This window comes from Prosopis cineraria, unplaced genomic scaffold, assembly GCF_029017545.1.
Source record: "Prosopis cineraria cultivar Desert tree isolate PC_DT_omini unplaced genomic scaffold, ASM2901754v1 PC10, whole genome shotgun sequence".
NCBI classification, from domain to species: Eukaryota; Viridiplantae; Streptophyta; class Magnoliopsida; order Fabales; family Fabaceae; genus Prosopis; species Prosopis cineraria.
This window is the reverse complement of record NW_026555341.1, coordinates 8365895-8380782: the sequence shown is the minus strand read 5'-3', so window position 1 is coordinate 8380782 and position 14888 is coordinate 8365895. Positions and strand designations below refer to the sequence as shown.

The following is a 14888-nucleotide window of genomic DNA, read 5'->3' as shown; positions in this document are numbered from 1 at the left end:
AAACACCTTTCAAAAGTATAATTTTGTTTACTTTATAAATTGTCAGTTGATCAGATTATTTTGTTTTTTTGAGCAAACAGATTATTTTGTTTTAAATTAAAATTTTAAAACTATTCTTAAAAAGTAAGAGAAATAGATAGAAAAATAATATTATATAATTTATTTACTTTTCATTTTTTACTTCAAAATTATATTTAAAATTTTACTTATTTTTATGCTTTATACTTTTATTATATTAGTATTGATAAGATTGGTAAAAATTACTCATAAATAAGACTTGAGTGAGTATAATATATTTTTTTTAAAGCATTTTACTTGACAATAATTTAAAAAAAATCAATGACAACTAAAGATCTTATAAAAAAAGTTAATATCACATCAGGATCTCATCATTTTAAATTTAGTATTCATTTTCATATATCTCAACAATGAAATTTTATTAAAAATTTCACTTAATATTAATTTTTTATTAGGTCATTAATTGTCATTTTCTAAACATCAAACTGCCCAGATATTTAATTTTGCATGAAAAGGAGGAAAAGTAAAGTAGTATTTATAATTGACCTAATAGAAAAGAAAGTCATAAAAAAAGGTTTATGCAGTATGAAGAATCTGCGCAAGAGATTATGTTTTGAAATACAGCATCATATTATTAAAATTAAATTAAAATCTTACTGCAAGCAAACTAGCTTGCCCATGCCCTTGCAAGACATCCGATAAACTTAGAAAAATGCAAGACAGATTAATAAGACTCTTATATTCGAATGAGTGGATGACAAGGGAAATGATGTTGAATTTTCAGCCTAGTCTTAATTTCAGATTGCCCAAAAAAAAGAAAGGCTCGATCACGTGCATAGGTAGAGCTAGTGAAAGGTTATGCTAAGTCCTGTTTCACGTGTGAAGTTAGTTAATAAATTTTAATAATGAAAACGGGAGACAGCAAAAATATATAGATTTGCAACGGTCTGTGCACAAAGAAACTACCAAAATAGTTCTCACGCAATACTTGTGCAAAACATCATACATTTGTCTATGATTCTGGTTTCTGATTGTCACCGTTGTATAGAGAGAAAACATAACATTGCACAAGACTGCAAACCGTACAAACGTTCAAATGCTATATGTAGTGTATGTATGTGCTGCTATATACAAATACATCCCTTTCAGCTATAAAGCACTCTGGGCCGAGCTAGCGAAGCATGCAATTAGAGCGTCCTCATTCTCTCACAGCAGACCAATACACACAAACTCAATTGTTTTCTTGTCCACATGCATCAGACTAAGTTATTGACAGCAATTGGCAAATGCTCTTGAAATACCGTCATTAATTTTCAATACAAGGGCAGAATAATGCCGTCGAGTTTGAATACAGAAAATCGTGGCATGGAAATGAGATGGAGATATGGGAACACGGTACTTACTAACTTACCTTTCTTGTTCACTGGTCATCCATAGCACTGAGATCCGAGAGACAGAGTTCTCTGTGACACAAGTTCAGAATTTTTCTTAAATCCTGAGTTGTCCCCTGCAGCAGCATCTTGGGGGGCTCCGAATGGGATCATGAACATGGAGTGTATTCTCAATCGCGTGTATATAATGTGTAAAGATTGAAATGTTCGCCAACGTGCAAAAACTACACTTCAAGGTGATGCCATGCCTTTGCTTTGATGATTGCCTTCTGGATTTAACCAAGATGTACCCGACTTAGCGGATCCACTCTCCAGATGTTCAAGAAAATCTATCACCAGTGGATCAGGCCAGGGTGATCCAAATGGAGCATCATCACCTGCAACCCAACCCAAATGACCGCCTTTGGGCGTCACTATCAACAAGCAATTTGGGTTTTCCTGACATTAAAAGTTAGACTAATATGAGCCAGAGCATGATTGATTGAATAATTAAAGAATTATATGCAATTAGTATTTGTTTTGATAACAACCAGGATTAATTTACTTATTGACACTTTTGCTCGAGTGAAGATCACAAGGCCCCAACATTAACGATGCTTGAAACAGATGAAAATAAGGGTTGAAGAAGAATAGTGCCAATATATGCCCAACAAAACAGTAACGAGGAAGGGATGATGAATAGAATGGTCACAATCCACTCGAATCCTTGTAATCTTCATGCATTCCAAAGACGGATGAGATGAAAATACAAGAGTATTTATAGCCCAAATACTACTGCATCATACCAACTTCCATATTCTCTACCGAGTACAAATGAATGAAAATCAAACTAGTTCATTTATATTCAATTTGATTCCGATTCCTACTTCACGTATGTCTTACCACACGCACTTCTAGTTAAGAATGATATAATTGAATTTTGTGAATTGCGCATACCTTGATATCTTCACGAGGTATTCCCCCAGAAGGAGCAATTGGGTCGTTGGCAGCCTAAAAATTTTAAAAAAAAATTACTTCTTGGAATAATTCAAATATATTAGCTGACAGTATGAGAACATAGATTTAAAAGTTGGTCTATAATCCAGTTGGCCTATATCTTGCACATTAGATTTAAACCCTACAGAGGAAAACGAGTTTTTCCCTCTGCTTATAAAGACAAGGCAGAAAAATTGCGTATTCCTACTATTACTGCAATTACTTCTCAATTCAAAATGTAAATTAACATAGTATTAAATTATTCAAGATAACATGTAGGAATTTTTGTCCCTACATTCAAATTTTTTACTGCTTAATAACGCTAAGATCAGAAACATAAAAAACTAATTTTTTTTTTTCTAGTCAGTGTTTTAACCTGGACGCAGAGCAAAGGAATTTGAACATGTTTTATTGAGTCTGCGCTGCTGGAATTGGAGTAGTATTCATCCACTGACTTGAAACCAAAAGAAACTGCAAGACCACAAAGATGATCCCGGGCATAAAATTTACAATTTTGATCCAACTAAGTAGCTTCCAATTAAGGTTAATGAACAAGGCTGCATACCACGGGTCAGTCCATCATCATATTCCCTGATAGACTTGGCATTGATCGCCAATTCAATGTTATATTCACCGCCAATATCTTCAAAGAGTAAAGCATGCCTGCAAAAGTTGTTGGTAATGTTGTCATGCCTAGTGTGGATGGATCTATTCACTAGAAGATAAAACAACCATTTCTAACATATCAAAAGCCTATTACTTTTTGAAATTTTTGCGAAGACCTTTTGCGAGAACCCGGTCATAAACATTGTTGAAGCCCTTGTGAAAGTTATCATCCGTCAAAACCAAATTGAAGGGATTACACAGCGACACAGCGCCAGAAAGAGGACAAGCATGAGTTTCCTGAAAGAGGGAAATGACAACTATAATGATCATAATCCAAAGTGATTATGAAAATATAATGGGCCAAAAATTAACTCAATACAATGTAAAAACAAAAGCAGATAATATTTTGGCTCCAGATTATACCAGGGAAAAAATGCAGTCCAAGAAACGCTGACCAGATAAATAAAATAAGAGGGTACAAAATTGCATTCTAGTTTATTATGTTCAGCTAAATGCAAAATTTTGGTGATGTTCGCCAAAATTTTATGGCAAGACGCCCTTGGGGGAAAATAAGTCCTCAGATTTTAGTCTAAACCACGATTAAATAGTAAGATATTTATTAGGCCATTCAAATCCTTCCAAGTAGCATGAACAATATTTAACAGGTACATTCTCCAAGTAATTGGAACTGTTTTACAAGATTTTAGAAGTACAATTCTCCAAGTAGTTTGAACAGTTTGTTTAATATTTAACATTCGCAAATCGTTCGCACCAAGAAACAGGATTTGCGAGATGATTTTTCCAGCGTAAGGCAGTAACTAGAAGGCTAAAACAAGGTTAGACGAAGGCTGTGCTCTTCTGCTATTGTGAGTAAATGCAGCAATAAATAAATATCTTACCTGACCAAGGTAACGAACAAGAATGTTTGCCCCAAGTGACCAACCGACAGCGTATATATTAGCATCAGGGTATAGTTTGTTGACATGGGAGATTACCTCACGCAGATCTCCTAGAAACGAAGCTGAATAGAGCTGCATGTCAGTGTACAAATTAATCATTAATTCATGGCACATAAAACGTCAACAGTAAATTGCAGATCTTTGCTCTAGGAAATGAAAAGTATAAAGTTTAAGAAAAAGGGGAAAAAAAAATTTCTCGCTATTAGCATGGACAAGATAAACATGGAAAGGGACTCGCACTGAAATGGCAGTGATGTTTTATTGTTTTAAATGGAACATAAACAAGAGATGAAGAGAAGCAAGAAAATTTTATGGACCTGTGGAGTGATAACAGGGCTATTTCCGCAGCCACGATTATTGAAGACGACAACGCGCCATCCTTTACTTCGGGCTCTAATCAACAGATGTCTTGCATAAGAAGCTTCACTGCCCCCGGTTAAACCTGGCTGCAAAATCACTCATTTAAATTGCTAAAAAAGATCCAAGCATAGAATTTCTTCAGTCAATGAAGGAAAATGAACGAACCAGCAAGATAAGCACAGGAGAATCGGGAGGCAACAGTCGATCGTCTCCGGAAACCCAATCGACAGCCACAACGCCGCCGTCTTTGGTGCGAATACACTGACGGCGGTACCTGACTTTAGGAGCAGACCTGAAAAAAGAGGCAAAAATGGTCTCGACGTGGCGATTCGAAGCAATGTAGGGGAAAGGAGAGAAAGGACGGGACAGGTAAGAGAGAGAATGAAGGAAGCGGTCCCGGGCACCTCCAATGACTTCAAAGGAGGAATGAGGCTGTGGGGTTGACATGGGGACGACGGCGAAGAAGAGAAGCAGAAGGAGAAGGATGCAATAGGCGTATGCGAAGGAATGATGACGTGACGAGGGGGCGAATGGGAGAGTGGTTCGCGCTCCCAAGAAGCTTTGTGAATGCCGTTTTTGGCGCTAATGGCGCCAAGTGGCCATGTTTTTTTTGCGGCCGAAAAAACTGGACTATCTCTTCTATCATACTTATACCACGGATCTGACTCCTTTGCTAGCCCAGGCCATTGCAGGAGTACCAGACACTAAGCACAGGCACTAATAAGTGATAATCCTTTGGGAATTGCAATTAAAAAAAAATGCATGCCATGCGATGACATTAAAGTTTTTAAAGATAAATTAATAATAATTAAATTTCTGATTTTTTTAAAAATAAGTCATAAACATTAATTCAAAATATCCTAAACAAAAATTCCATGTTAAAGCTATGAGTATTGTCTTTTTTATTATTAAATTCTTTGAATTTTCAATTATTTAAATTGATATTTATAATTATTTGAAAAATTTTAATTAGAAACTTAATTGCAATTAATTTTTTAAAAAAACTAAGGGCGATTAGGTTTGCTCAATTTTTTTTAAAACAATAAGTTGCAAATATTAATTTAAAAAGTTGTTAATTCAAGAATTTTAATTATAAATAAAAAAATTTAAATTCTAAATATAATTATCAATTTGTAATACTATTTGAATTAATATTTACAATTTATTTTAAAAAAATTTTGTCAAAAATATTATTGTCATTAATTCTTTCTTTTTAAAATTTTATTGCCATTGTCCCAACTTCTATTAAGAAACTTTCTTACCATATTTATTAAGCTGACAGACATCATTTTTATCCAACAAATTACAAATCACTCGTTAGAGAGGCTCCTCCAACAGGCTAGCATCATTTCTTTTTTCTTTTTTTTTAATGAGCATCCATCATTTTCAAACTAATACAACCGGAAATATCAGATAACACAGAAACAGAAGATAGCAAACTCTGAACTATTTATTAACGGAGCTTCTTCAATTTTCAAACATTTATGTCACCATTCTTCAAGGCAATGGGAAACAACAACTATCATATGGTGTTCTTCATTTAAATTTTAAACCTACAACACTTGGTGAAAAGAAATTCAACAACGCCCCTTAATCTCTCTCCTCATTTTCGATTTGTTTCTTCTTGTAATCTCCGAAGAACAGGCTCAACCTAGTGGCTTAACCAGCAACATTGGAAGTTTAAAGGAAATGGTTTCAATAAGAAATTGGCAAGTGGTGAACGTTCACACTTGTTGAGACTGCAACAAATGAACAGTTGTCAAGGTATTCTCCAATTTCCAAGACTCCAACGAAAGGCGGAAACAAGAGAGACTAGAGCCACGATTTCATCTAACTTTTTAAATTTTTTTTAGTAAAACGTTGGAGTTATATATTTTCGATCCTTTAAATTAATACATTATAAAAATTTTAAAATATTAAATGAATTCTCATTTTAATTTTGTAATAATCTTTTATACATGTATAATTTAACTATTACATTAGTTTGAAAATATTATTATCATTGGATCTATTTATTTTTAACAAAATAACATTATAATTACTTTTAAAATATTGATATCATTTAATTTTGCTTTCATTTTATATTTGATAAAAAAATTATAAAAATTATTACTAGCAAACTTTATAAAACTCTACAACAAAAATCTCAAGATATATTAAATGAAGAACATGTCAATTAAAACAATTAAATAATAAATTTAATAAGTAAATAATATTTTTTTTTATATTAAGTAGAACTTTGGATCTCAAAAATGCATTTAAATGATTCAATATTTATAAAAAAAATGAAATATTAGTTAATTTAACAATAGTTTATATTAAAAAAATTTTAAAATTTTCATCATAAACATAATAATTAATGAGAAAAAATTTAAAAAATAAAAATATATATTCATTTTAGTTATATATGTGTGTGTGTAAAATTGAACATAAATATCTAGATTGAAATATTTATGTTATGTTAGTAATATATATATATATATATATATATATTTAATTCTCTTTCTATTATTATATATATTTTCTCATTTCGACCCTCCAAATAAAGTTTTCTGACTCTGTCCCGTCTCCAACCACTTCAATTCCTCCCAGCTGACAGGAATGGGGTCTCATCCCATATCATTTGTATCATAACACTGCTACTCATACTTTTGTGGATTATGTAACTGTCTTATTTGAATGAATACATTCACCCCATTATTAATTTTCAATACAATGGTAGAACCGCGAATAATGCTTAACAAGTTCGAACACAGAAATCATGGGATACAAACGAGACGGAGGTATGAGAACTGGGCAAGATCAAGCACTAAGTATACCTTTTCTGACTACTTGTCGTCTGCTGCATTAACATACAAGAGACGCCATTCTCCCAACACAATTGAAGAATGTTTTTCTTAAATCCTGAGTCCTGACCACGGCATGCGGCGGACAAACAAATGAGAATGTAGTAGTCCCACGCAGCAGCATTCAGGGGATCTTGAATGGTATGATTTTGGAGTATATTCTCAAATATGTGTATATAATGTATAAAAGAATGTTCGCCAGAGTGCAAAAATTACACTTCAAGGCGAAACAATGCCTCTTTGCTTTGATTATTGCCTTCTGGATTCATACAAGATGTACCAGACTTGACGTGTCCTCTCTCCAGATGTTGAAGAAAATCTATTACCAGAGGATCAGTCCAGGGCGATCCAAATGGAGCATCATCACCAGCCACCCACCCCAAATGTCCACCTTTGGGTGTCACTATTAGCAAGCAGTTTGGGTTTTCCTGACATTAAAAGGTAAAGATTTAGACTTGACATCAAATGAGCCAAAGCATGATAATGAATAATTAAAGAATTATAAGCAAGAGATGGACAGAGTGAGAAACAGTATATTACAATGGGAATTACTTAAAAAGCACGTATAGAGTACCAAGAGAATATTGTTGCTTAAGGCTACTATTTCACAATCAACAACCCAGGTGATGCAATACCTCTTTGTTTTGATGACAACCAGGATTAATTTACTTATCGACACTTATGGTCAAGTGAAAACACAAAGCCCAACCTTCACTTAGAACGATGCTCAGCAATTCTTCGTAGTCTTCTTTCATTCCAAGGACAGAATGGTCAACAAAACAGTAAGGAGGATGGGAGAATAAACAGAATGGTCACAATTTGAACTCGATTCTTCGTAATCATCTTTCATTCCAAAGACGGATAAAAATGAGATGAAAATGCAAAAGCATTGACAGTCCAGAAACTATTGTCATACCAACTTCCAAATTCTCTACCAAGTACCAACGAATGAAAATCAAACATTTTAACTTCTAGTTATTCTGACTGTGACTCCCATTTCATGTCTCTCTTACCACATGAGCTTCGAGTCAAGAGTGATAGCATTAAATTTTGTGAATCTTGCATACCTTGATACCTTCACGAGGGATTCCCCTAGAAGGAGCAATTGGATCGTTGGCAGCCTGAAAAAAATTTACTTAAACTGGGTCAAATATATTGGCTCACAGCATGAAAACAGAGATCTAAAAAATTGGTCCGGACTCAATATTGAAGATTTTATAGTTTTGATTTATAGCTTCACCTGGATGCAGAGCAAAGGAGTTTGAACATATTTTATTGAATCTGAGCTGCTGGAATTGGAGTAGTAGTCATCCACTGACTTGAAACCGAAAGAAACTGCAAAGCCACAGGGATGATTACAACCATGATCCAACTAAGTAGCTTCTAATAATGGTAAAGAACAAGGCTGCATACCACGGGTTAGTCCATCATCAAAGTCCCTAACAGTCTTGGCATTGGCCGCCAATTCAATGTTATATTCACCACCTATGTCTTCAAAGAGTGTAGCATGCCTGCAAAAAGTTGTTATAATATTGTCATGTCTAGTGGATGGATCTATTCATTTGAAGCTAAAACAACAATCTCTAACGTATCAAAAGCCTATTACTTCTTGAAAATTTCGCGTAGAGCTCTTGCAAGAGCCTTGTCATAAACATTGTTGAAGCCCTTATGGAAGTCCTCATCTGCCAAAACCAAATTGAAAGGATTACACAATGACACAGCGCCAGAAAGAGGACAAGCGTGGGCTTCCTGAAAGTGGCAAATGACAAATATAATTATCATCATCTAAACCAGAATTTAATGAATTATGGAAAATATGATGCACCGAAAATTAGCTGAATACAATGTAGAGAGAAAAGCAAATAATATTTTGGTTTCAGATAATAGCAGACAAAAAAATGCAGTCCTGGAAACGCTCAACAGATGAATAAAATAAGGGGACTACCAAATTGCATTCCAGTTTATTACGTTCAGCTAAATGCAATATTTTAAAAACATTCTTCAATTTTTTTGGGGGGGGAGTTGAGTCCTCAGATTTTAGTCTATACAAATATTCAATATTAAGATATTTATTAGCGCAATTAAATCCTTCATCTAGGTAGCAAGAACATGCTTTTAGAAATGCATTCCCCAAGTAGTTTGAACTGTTTGTTTAGTATTAAAATAAGCTAATCGTTCCTACCCAACAACAAACACAAAAAGCTAATTGTTTTAAGGAACATTCAATATTTCTGCCATAAAACAGGATTTGCGAGATGACTGATGAGTTTTCCAGCGTACAGCAGTAATTAGCACAGCTATACCAAGGTTAGACGAAGGTCGTGCTCTTCTGCTATTGGGGTTAAATACAGCACTAAACAAATATCTCACCTGACCCAGATAACGAACAAGAACGTTTGCCCCAAGTGACCAACCGACAGCATATATATTTGCTGCGGGGTATAGCGTTGTGACATGGGAGACTACCTCGCGCAGATCTCCTAGAAACGAAGCTGAATAGAACTGCATATCAGTGTACAAAATAATCACATATTAATGACACAAACATATAGTAGCAGTAGAGAATGAAAAAGATAAGGTTTTAAAGAAGGAAAAGTTTTTCCCCCCTTGTAAGTTCATGGCTGTTGATCAAAACACAAAGGGACTCTCAGTTTGACATAGCAGTAGCTTATAGAAACGAAGCACCAATCAGAGAAGAAGAGTCAAACATAATTAAAATTTTACGGAAAGAAACAAAAAGCAAATTTTATGAACCTGTGGCGTGGTAACAGGGCTATCCCCGCAGCCACGACTGTTGAAGACGACAACGCGCCACCCTTTGCTTCGGGCTCTAATCAACATATGTCTCACGTAGGAATCTTCACTGCCCCCGGTTAAACCTGGCTGCAAAATCTCGCATTTGAATCACTAAAGGCCAAGCATAGAATTTCTTCAGCCACCAGGGCAAAAAAGAAGTGAAAAATGAACGGACCAGCAAAATAAGGACGGGAGAATCGGGAGGCAAGATTCGATCGTCGCCGGAAACCCAATCGAGAGCGATGACACCGTCGTCTTGAGCGCGAATACACTGACGACGGTATTTGACTTGAGGAACAGACCTGAAAAAGGAGGCAAAAATGGTCTCGATGTGGCAATTCGAACCAATGAAAGGGAAAGGAGTGTAAGGACGGGACAGGTAAGAGAGAGAAGGGAGGAAGAGGTCGCGGGCACCTCCGATGATTTCAAAGGAGGAATGAGGCTGTGGAAGTGACATGGGGAAGACGGAGGAGGAGGAGAGACGGAAGGAGGAGGACGGAATCAGCGAATGAGTGATGAGACGAAGAGGGAATGGTGGATGCTGGAGCGGGGCACTCCCCAAGAAAGGCCTTGCCAATGCCATCCTTTACGCTTCTGCCAGCGTCTCTTTTACTTTATCTTCCTCGCTCGCTCCATTTCCCAAATTTTGCAGACGTCCTCTTCTCTGTATCTGTAGTCTTAATTTAACGGCAAAGTAATGCAATAATTTCCACGAGAGTGACATCTTCTTATCACTTGGTTCCAGTGGCTGGGATCCCAATCCAGCCCAGTTATGTAACAACTTAGTTTGCCTCTTGGGTGCTATTCTCCGCTGTGCAATGATTTGGAAAAGCAGTTTGGGCAACGTGAACTGGATTAAGGCAAGATTTGAATTTAATAATTATAATTAATACACACATATAGAATGTATATAATATTTAAACTGTTAAAATTTAAATTAATAATTTTAAATTTATATTACACTTAAAATTAATAAATAAATGACTTTATTTAAATAATTAATTTAAATTTTAATAATTTAAATGCTACAAGTACTAAATACTTGTACTAAAAAAATACAATTTGGAAGTATTAAATATTTTTAATTAAATAAGTAAGGTTACAGAGATGGATCTAAAAAGCGGGGATTAAAAATAAAATCTGATTGATATACAGAAAATTAGGGACAATAGTAGTGTTCTCCCTATTTTAGTTCAGATCCTCTAATCTTATTTATAAAATATTTTTTAAAAATAATTTTTGATTCAAAATATAGGATGATTTGTAATAATTAAATTACTTTTTTTTAATTTAATTTTTGTTATTAGTGTAAAAGTATTTAATATAATTATATTATTATTTAAAATTAAAAGTAAAAATAAAAGTACCTTTTACTTTTTTTATAATATAAAAAAATTAATTTTTTTAAAATACGTTAAAATGGTTAAAGTTGTTTTATAACAAAGAGCGGAGGAGTTCTTCTTTTCATAACTGGCTTAATTCAATTCGTAATGGGGGAAAATTTGTTTGACCTACTTTTTTCTGAAATTTATATATTTTTAAATAGAATTGAAGAGAATATTTATTTCTGCCTTGTGAGGACTGAAAAAAATATTTCATAATGGTCCGATGGGATTGCCACGGCTGATAGCAGGGGGCAGGTGCAGGATTGAGAAATAATTGGAAAGGTTATTGATGCCTCGCGTTCCACATGGCTTTTTTATCCGAGGCTTTGATATATCTTATCATGTATCATCCATGGATCCTTCTACCCAATCAAAGTTTTATTATCCTTAAATGCCTTTGATTGGGCTTATTACTTTTCGCTGGTTTAATGGATGCTTGAATCAACAAATATTTATGATACATTAAATAAAGATAAATTAAAAATTTCAAAATTTCTTTATCATTCAAAAGAATATCAATAATTGAATTACTTCTCATTAATTTTGACTGAATTATTAAAAGTGATTTGTAATGAAATTAAATGAAATACTTTAGAGTTAAGGTGTAATCCCTAAACTTTTTCACAAGATATAATTGGAGTCTTAAATTTTAAAAGGTAAAATATCTTCCCTCTACTTTTAAAAACATTACGATGTTATTCAATTTTAACAAATTCAAACGTCAGTTAATTCTACCAAGCTAAAATGTCATGTCCACATGTCACCCACCTCATTTTTTTTTTCGTTTCATAGGTCCACCAGGCAACCATATGGAATATTTTAAAAATTTAAAATAAAAAAAGGAAGAAATCAAGAAACAAATCCATCGATTCTTCTTCTTCCTCATCACAACCCTCCCTTAAGGCATTTATCAATGTAACATTTCAAATTTTAATCATTAAATTATTAATAAATTAATCAAATTTGATTATAGTAATTAAGTGATTTGATGCGGCGTGACGCAAGAGAAGTCTAATAAATGTTTTACTTTGTGTTTTCAGCCCTAATTATAGGTTTGAAATGAAGTCTAGCCATCCGGGCATTGAAAGAAGGAGAAAACACAACGAAAGTGTCTATGTGCCACATGTCATGGCATACAGCACGTCCACCATGGTGCACAGATGACAGTGAGAAGAAAGGACCTCTTTGTGCCATATGCCATAGCGCACAGCCAAAATTTCTTATAAATTGATCGCCAACTGAGATAAAAAATAGAAGAGAAAGAAGAGGGAAATAGAAGAGCTCGCCTTTGCTTTGCTGGGGTTTGTCATATTGGTGGTTTAAGAGTATTTTGGTATTAGAAAACACCTAAGATAAGTGCCATACACGATAATCCTTCATTCTATTCCACTTTCTTGAAGTTTTTCATTAAGGTTTAAGTTGGGATAATTATTTTTGATTCATATTAGTTATAGGTTCAAACCCATTGACTCAAATGGAGTTAATGGAGGTTGTTTAGAGTATTTAAATCAAAAAACGATGAGTTTTAACATCTTAAGTTGGTGAGCATTATTAATACCAAAAAATGAGCATTTAATTGGGATTAATGAGGGTTGTTGGGACATTAATGACATTAAAAATGATTAATGATGTTATTGGGAATTAAAGAGAGTTATTAAACTCAATGGGTAAGTCTAAAAGCAAGAAATAAGAGTGCTAGGTGTTGTAGAAATGAAAGTGAGAATGTTGAAATTGTACTATTGGCAATGTTGATAAGTTTAGAATTGATTAATTGTACATTGAGCATTTAGGCATGATATTTTAGCTTGGGAAATCAAACTTGAAAGCTAATTATTGAGGGATAAACCTTTAACTTCTTAAAAGATTGAGGTAACCGAGGAAACCTTACTTTAAATAATTGTTTATTAATTGTACGTAATGTGAAAATGGGTTCTTGTATGTGAATGATTGATTTTGTTGATGTGATAACATACTGTGCAACATATGTTAGTGATTTGCTTTGGTTTGAACCAAAATGCAACATATATGGCCCATTACTTTGTTTTTACAACTTGAGATTTTTTTCAACTCTTCTCACTCCTTTGAGATATCTTATGCTTTTGTAATGTGATTTTACTTTGATTAAAGGTTTAATGAATAAATTTGACTCATTTTTAAATTATAAAAACTTAGGATTCCATTAATTAAAATGTACAAACTTGATAATTTTTTTTATGGGCTAGTCCCTTGATTATCTCAGATTGTGGTTTTGATTGTGTTTAGTAAGGAAAGATTCTACAATTTGGTACCAGTTTCTCTTATTTTGAAAATTGGTATGTGGTTTGTGTCAATGGTTATTAAGATATGTTTGTGCATTGTATATAAAATTGGCAATATGTTGTTTTCCCTCATTTAGATAGTGCTAGCTCCCTTTTTTCTTTTTGGGATTGCTTCTGTCACACTCGAAAATGTGACACGGATAGTGCGCGAGAGTGGAGGTTCTGGCCTTGACAGCAGAAATCGAAGAAATAAAAGTCGCTACCAAAATTTTGAGGAAAATTTTGGGAAACCAATTAAAGGAGATAATGATGGTTTGTGAAATTAAAAAATAGGTTCGGGAGTCGATTGAGTATGGAAAAGGTTTTAGGCACCCCACAACATCTATTCGTGAAAACGGTTATCTAAAATTTGTTGTGCTAAATTAATATGGCTTTAAAGTTATTTTAATTATCCTTTTCTTATTCACATGTTTGATTAAAAAAATAATAATAATTAAGTAATAAATATTTATTTATTTACAAGGGATGATTTGACTTAGAATCAAACTTTGAGGCCTACATACCTTGTGACGGAGATCAAAATTCATGTAGTTCGGGATTATAAATTGTTAGTAAAAACATTTTTTGAAGAAAAATTAATTAAAAATAATTCACCATTTTGTAAATAAAATAATTTTTAAAATTTTGATGTGTATGTTTTAAATTATAAAAAATAATTTAATTTTAATTATTTTTTTAATTTTTGAAATAGAAAAAAGGTAAAGAGTTTAAATTATTATTTTTTATATTTTATTATTAAAAATTTAACCGCTATACGTACAGAGCCTTATTGGCTCATGCAATAATGTAATTGTTTTAAATATTTACGGAGATTTTAAAATCTCACATAATAAAAGAGTTTAACAACTTAATTTATTTTTATTTTTAAGTATTAGTAATAATTTGTTTAAGCATGTATATATATGTTTTTAAAAAATCTCATTGTCATACTAGCAAAGCTTTACTGACTTATATGGTAATAAGATTATCTTAAATATTTATGAAAATTTTAAAATCTCACACAATAAAAGAATTTAACAACTTAATTTATTTTATTTAAATTTTTAAGTATTAATAATATATTTTAAGTGTGTATATATATATTTATATTTTTTAAAGACTCTTAATTATCATACCTGCAAAGTCTTTTTGACTAATACAACAATACAATTATCATCAATATTTGTGGAGATTCAAAATTCTCACACAATAAAGGATTAATTAATATGTATTTTAAATATATTTTAATTTATTT

At 33.0% G+C, this 14888-nt stretch overlaps 2 protein-coding genes across 3 annotated transcripts; both read right to left on the bottom strand.

Moving 5' to 3' along the window:
* Positions 1-1296: 1296 nt before the first annotated feature.
* LOC129322992 (embryogenesis-associated protein EMB8-like) lies at positions 1297-4935 on the bottom strand. 2 transcript variants are annotated; one of them, XM_054969485.1, is made up of 8 exons: positions 4475-4935; positions 4267-4395; positions 3890-4021; positions 3145-3287; positions 2950-3047; positions 2761-2855; positions 2346-2399; positions 1297-1786 (listed from the first exon to the last, which is right to left on the bottom strand). In XM_054969485.1, exons 1-8 carry the CDS (start codon positions 4754-4756, stop codon positions 1742-1744), a joined length of 978 nt encoding a protein of 325 aa, XP_054825460.1. In that variant the 5' UTR covers positions 4757-4935; the 3' UTR covers positions 1297-1741. The 2 variants fall into 2 exon arrangements, with proteins under 2 accessions (XP_054825460.1, XP_054825459.1); XM_054969484.1 differs by having other exon boundaries at positions 1297-1847; positions 4475-4934.
* Positions 4936-6980: 2045 nt separating this feature from the next.
* On the bottom strand, positions 6981-10675 carry LOC129321396 (embryogenesis-associated protein EMB8-like). The gene is made up of 8 exons (XM_054967141.1): positions 10127-10675; positions 9910-10038; positions 9526-9657; positions 8762-8904; positions 8569-8666; positions 8396-8490; positions 8223-8276; positions 6981-7583 (listed from the first exon to the last, which is right to left on the bottom strand). The coding sequence occupies exons 1-8, from the start codon at positions 10532-10534 to the stop codon at positions 7368-7370; spliced, it is 1275 nt and encodes a 424-aa protein (XP_054823116.1). The 5' UTR covers positions 10535-10675; the 3' UTR covers positions 6981-7367.
* Positions 10676-14888: the final 4213 nt, after the last annotated feature.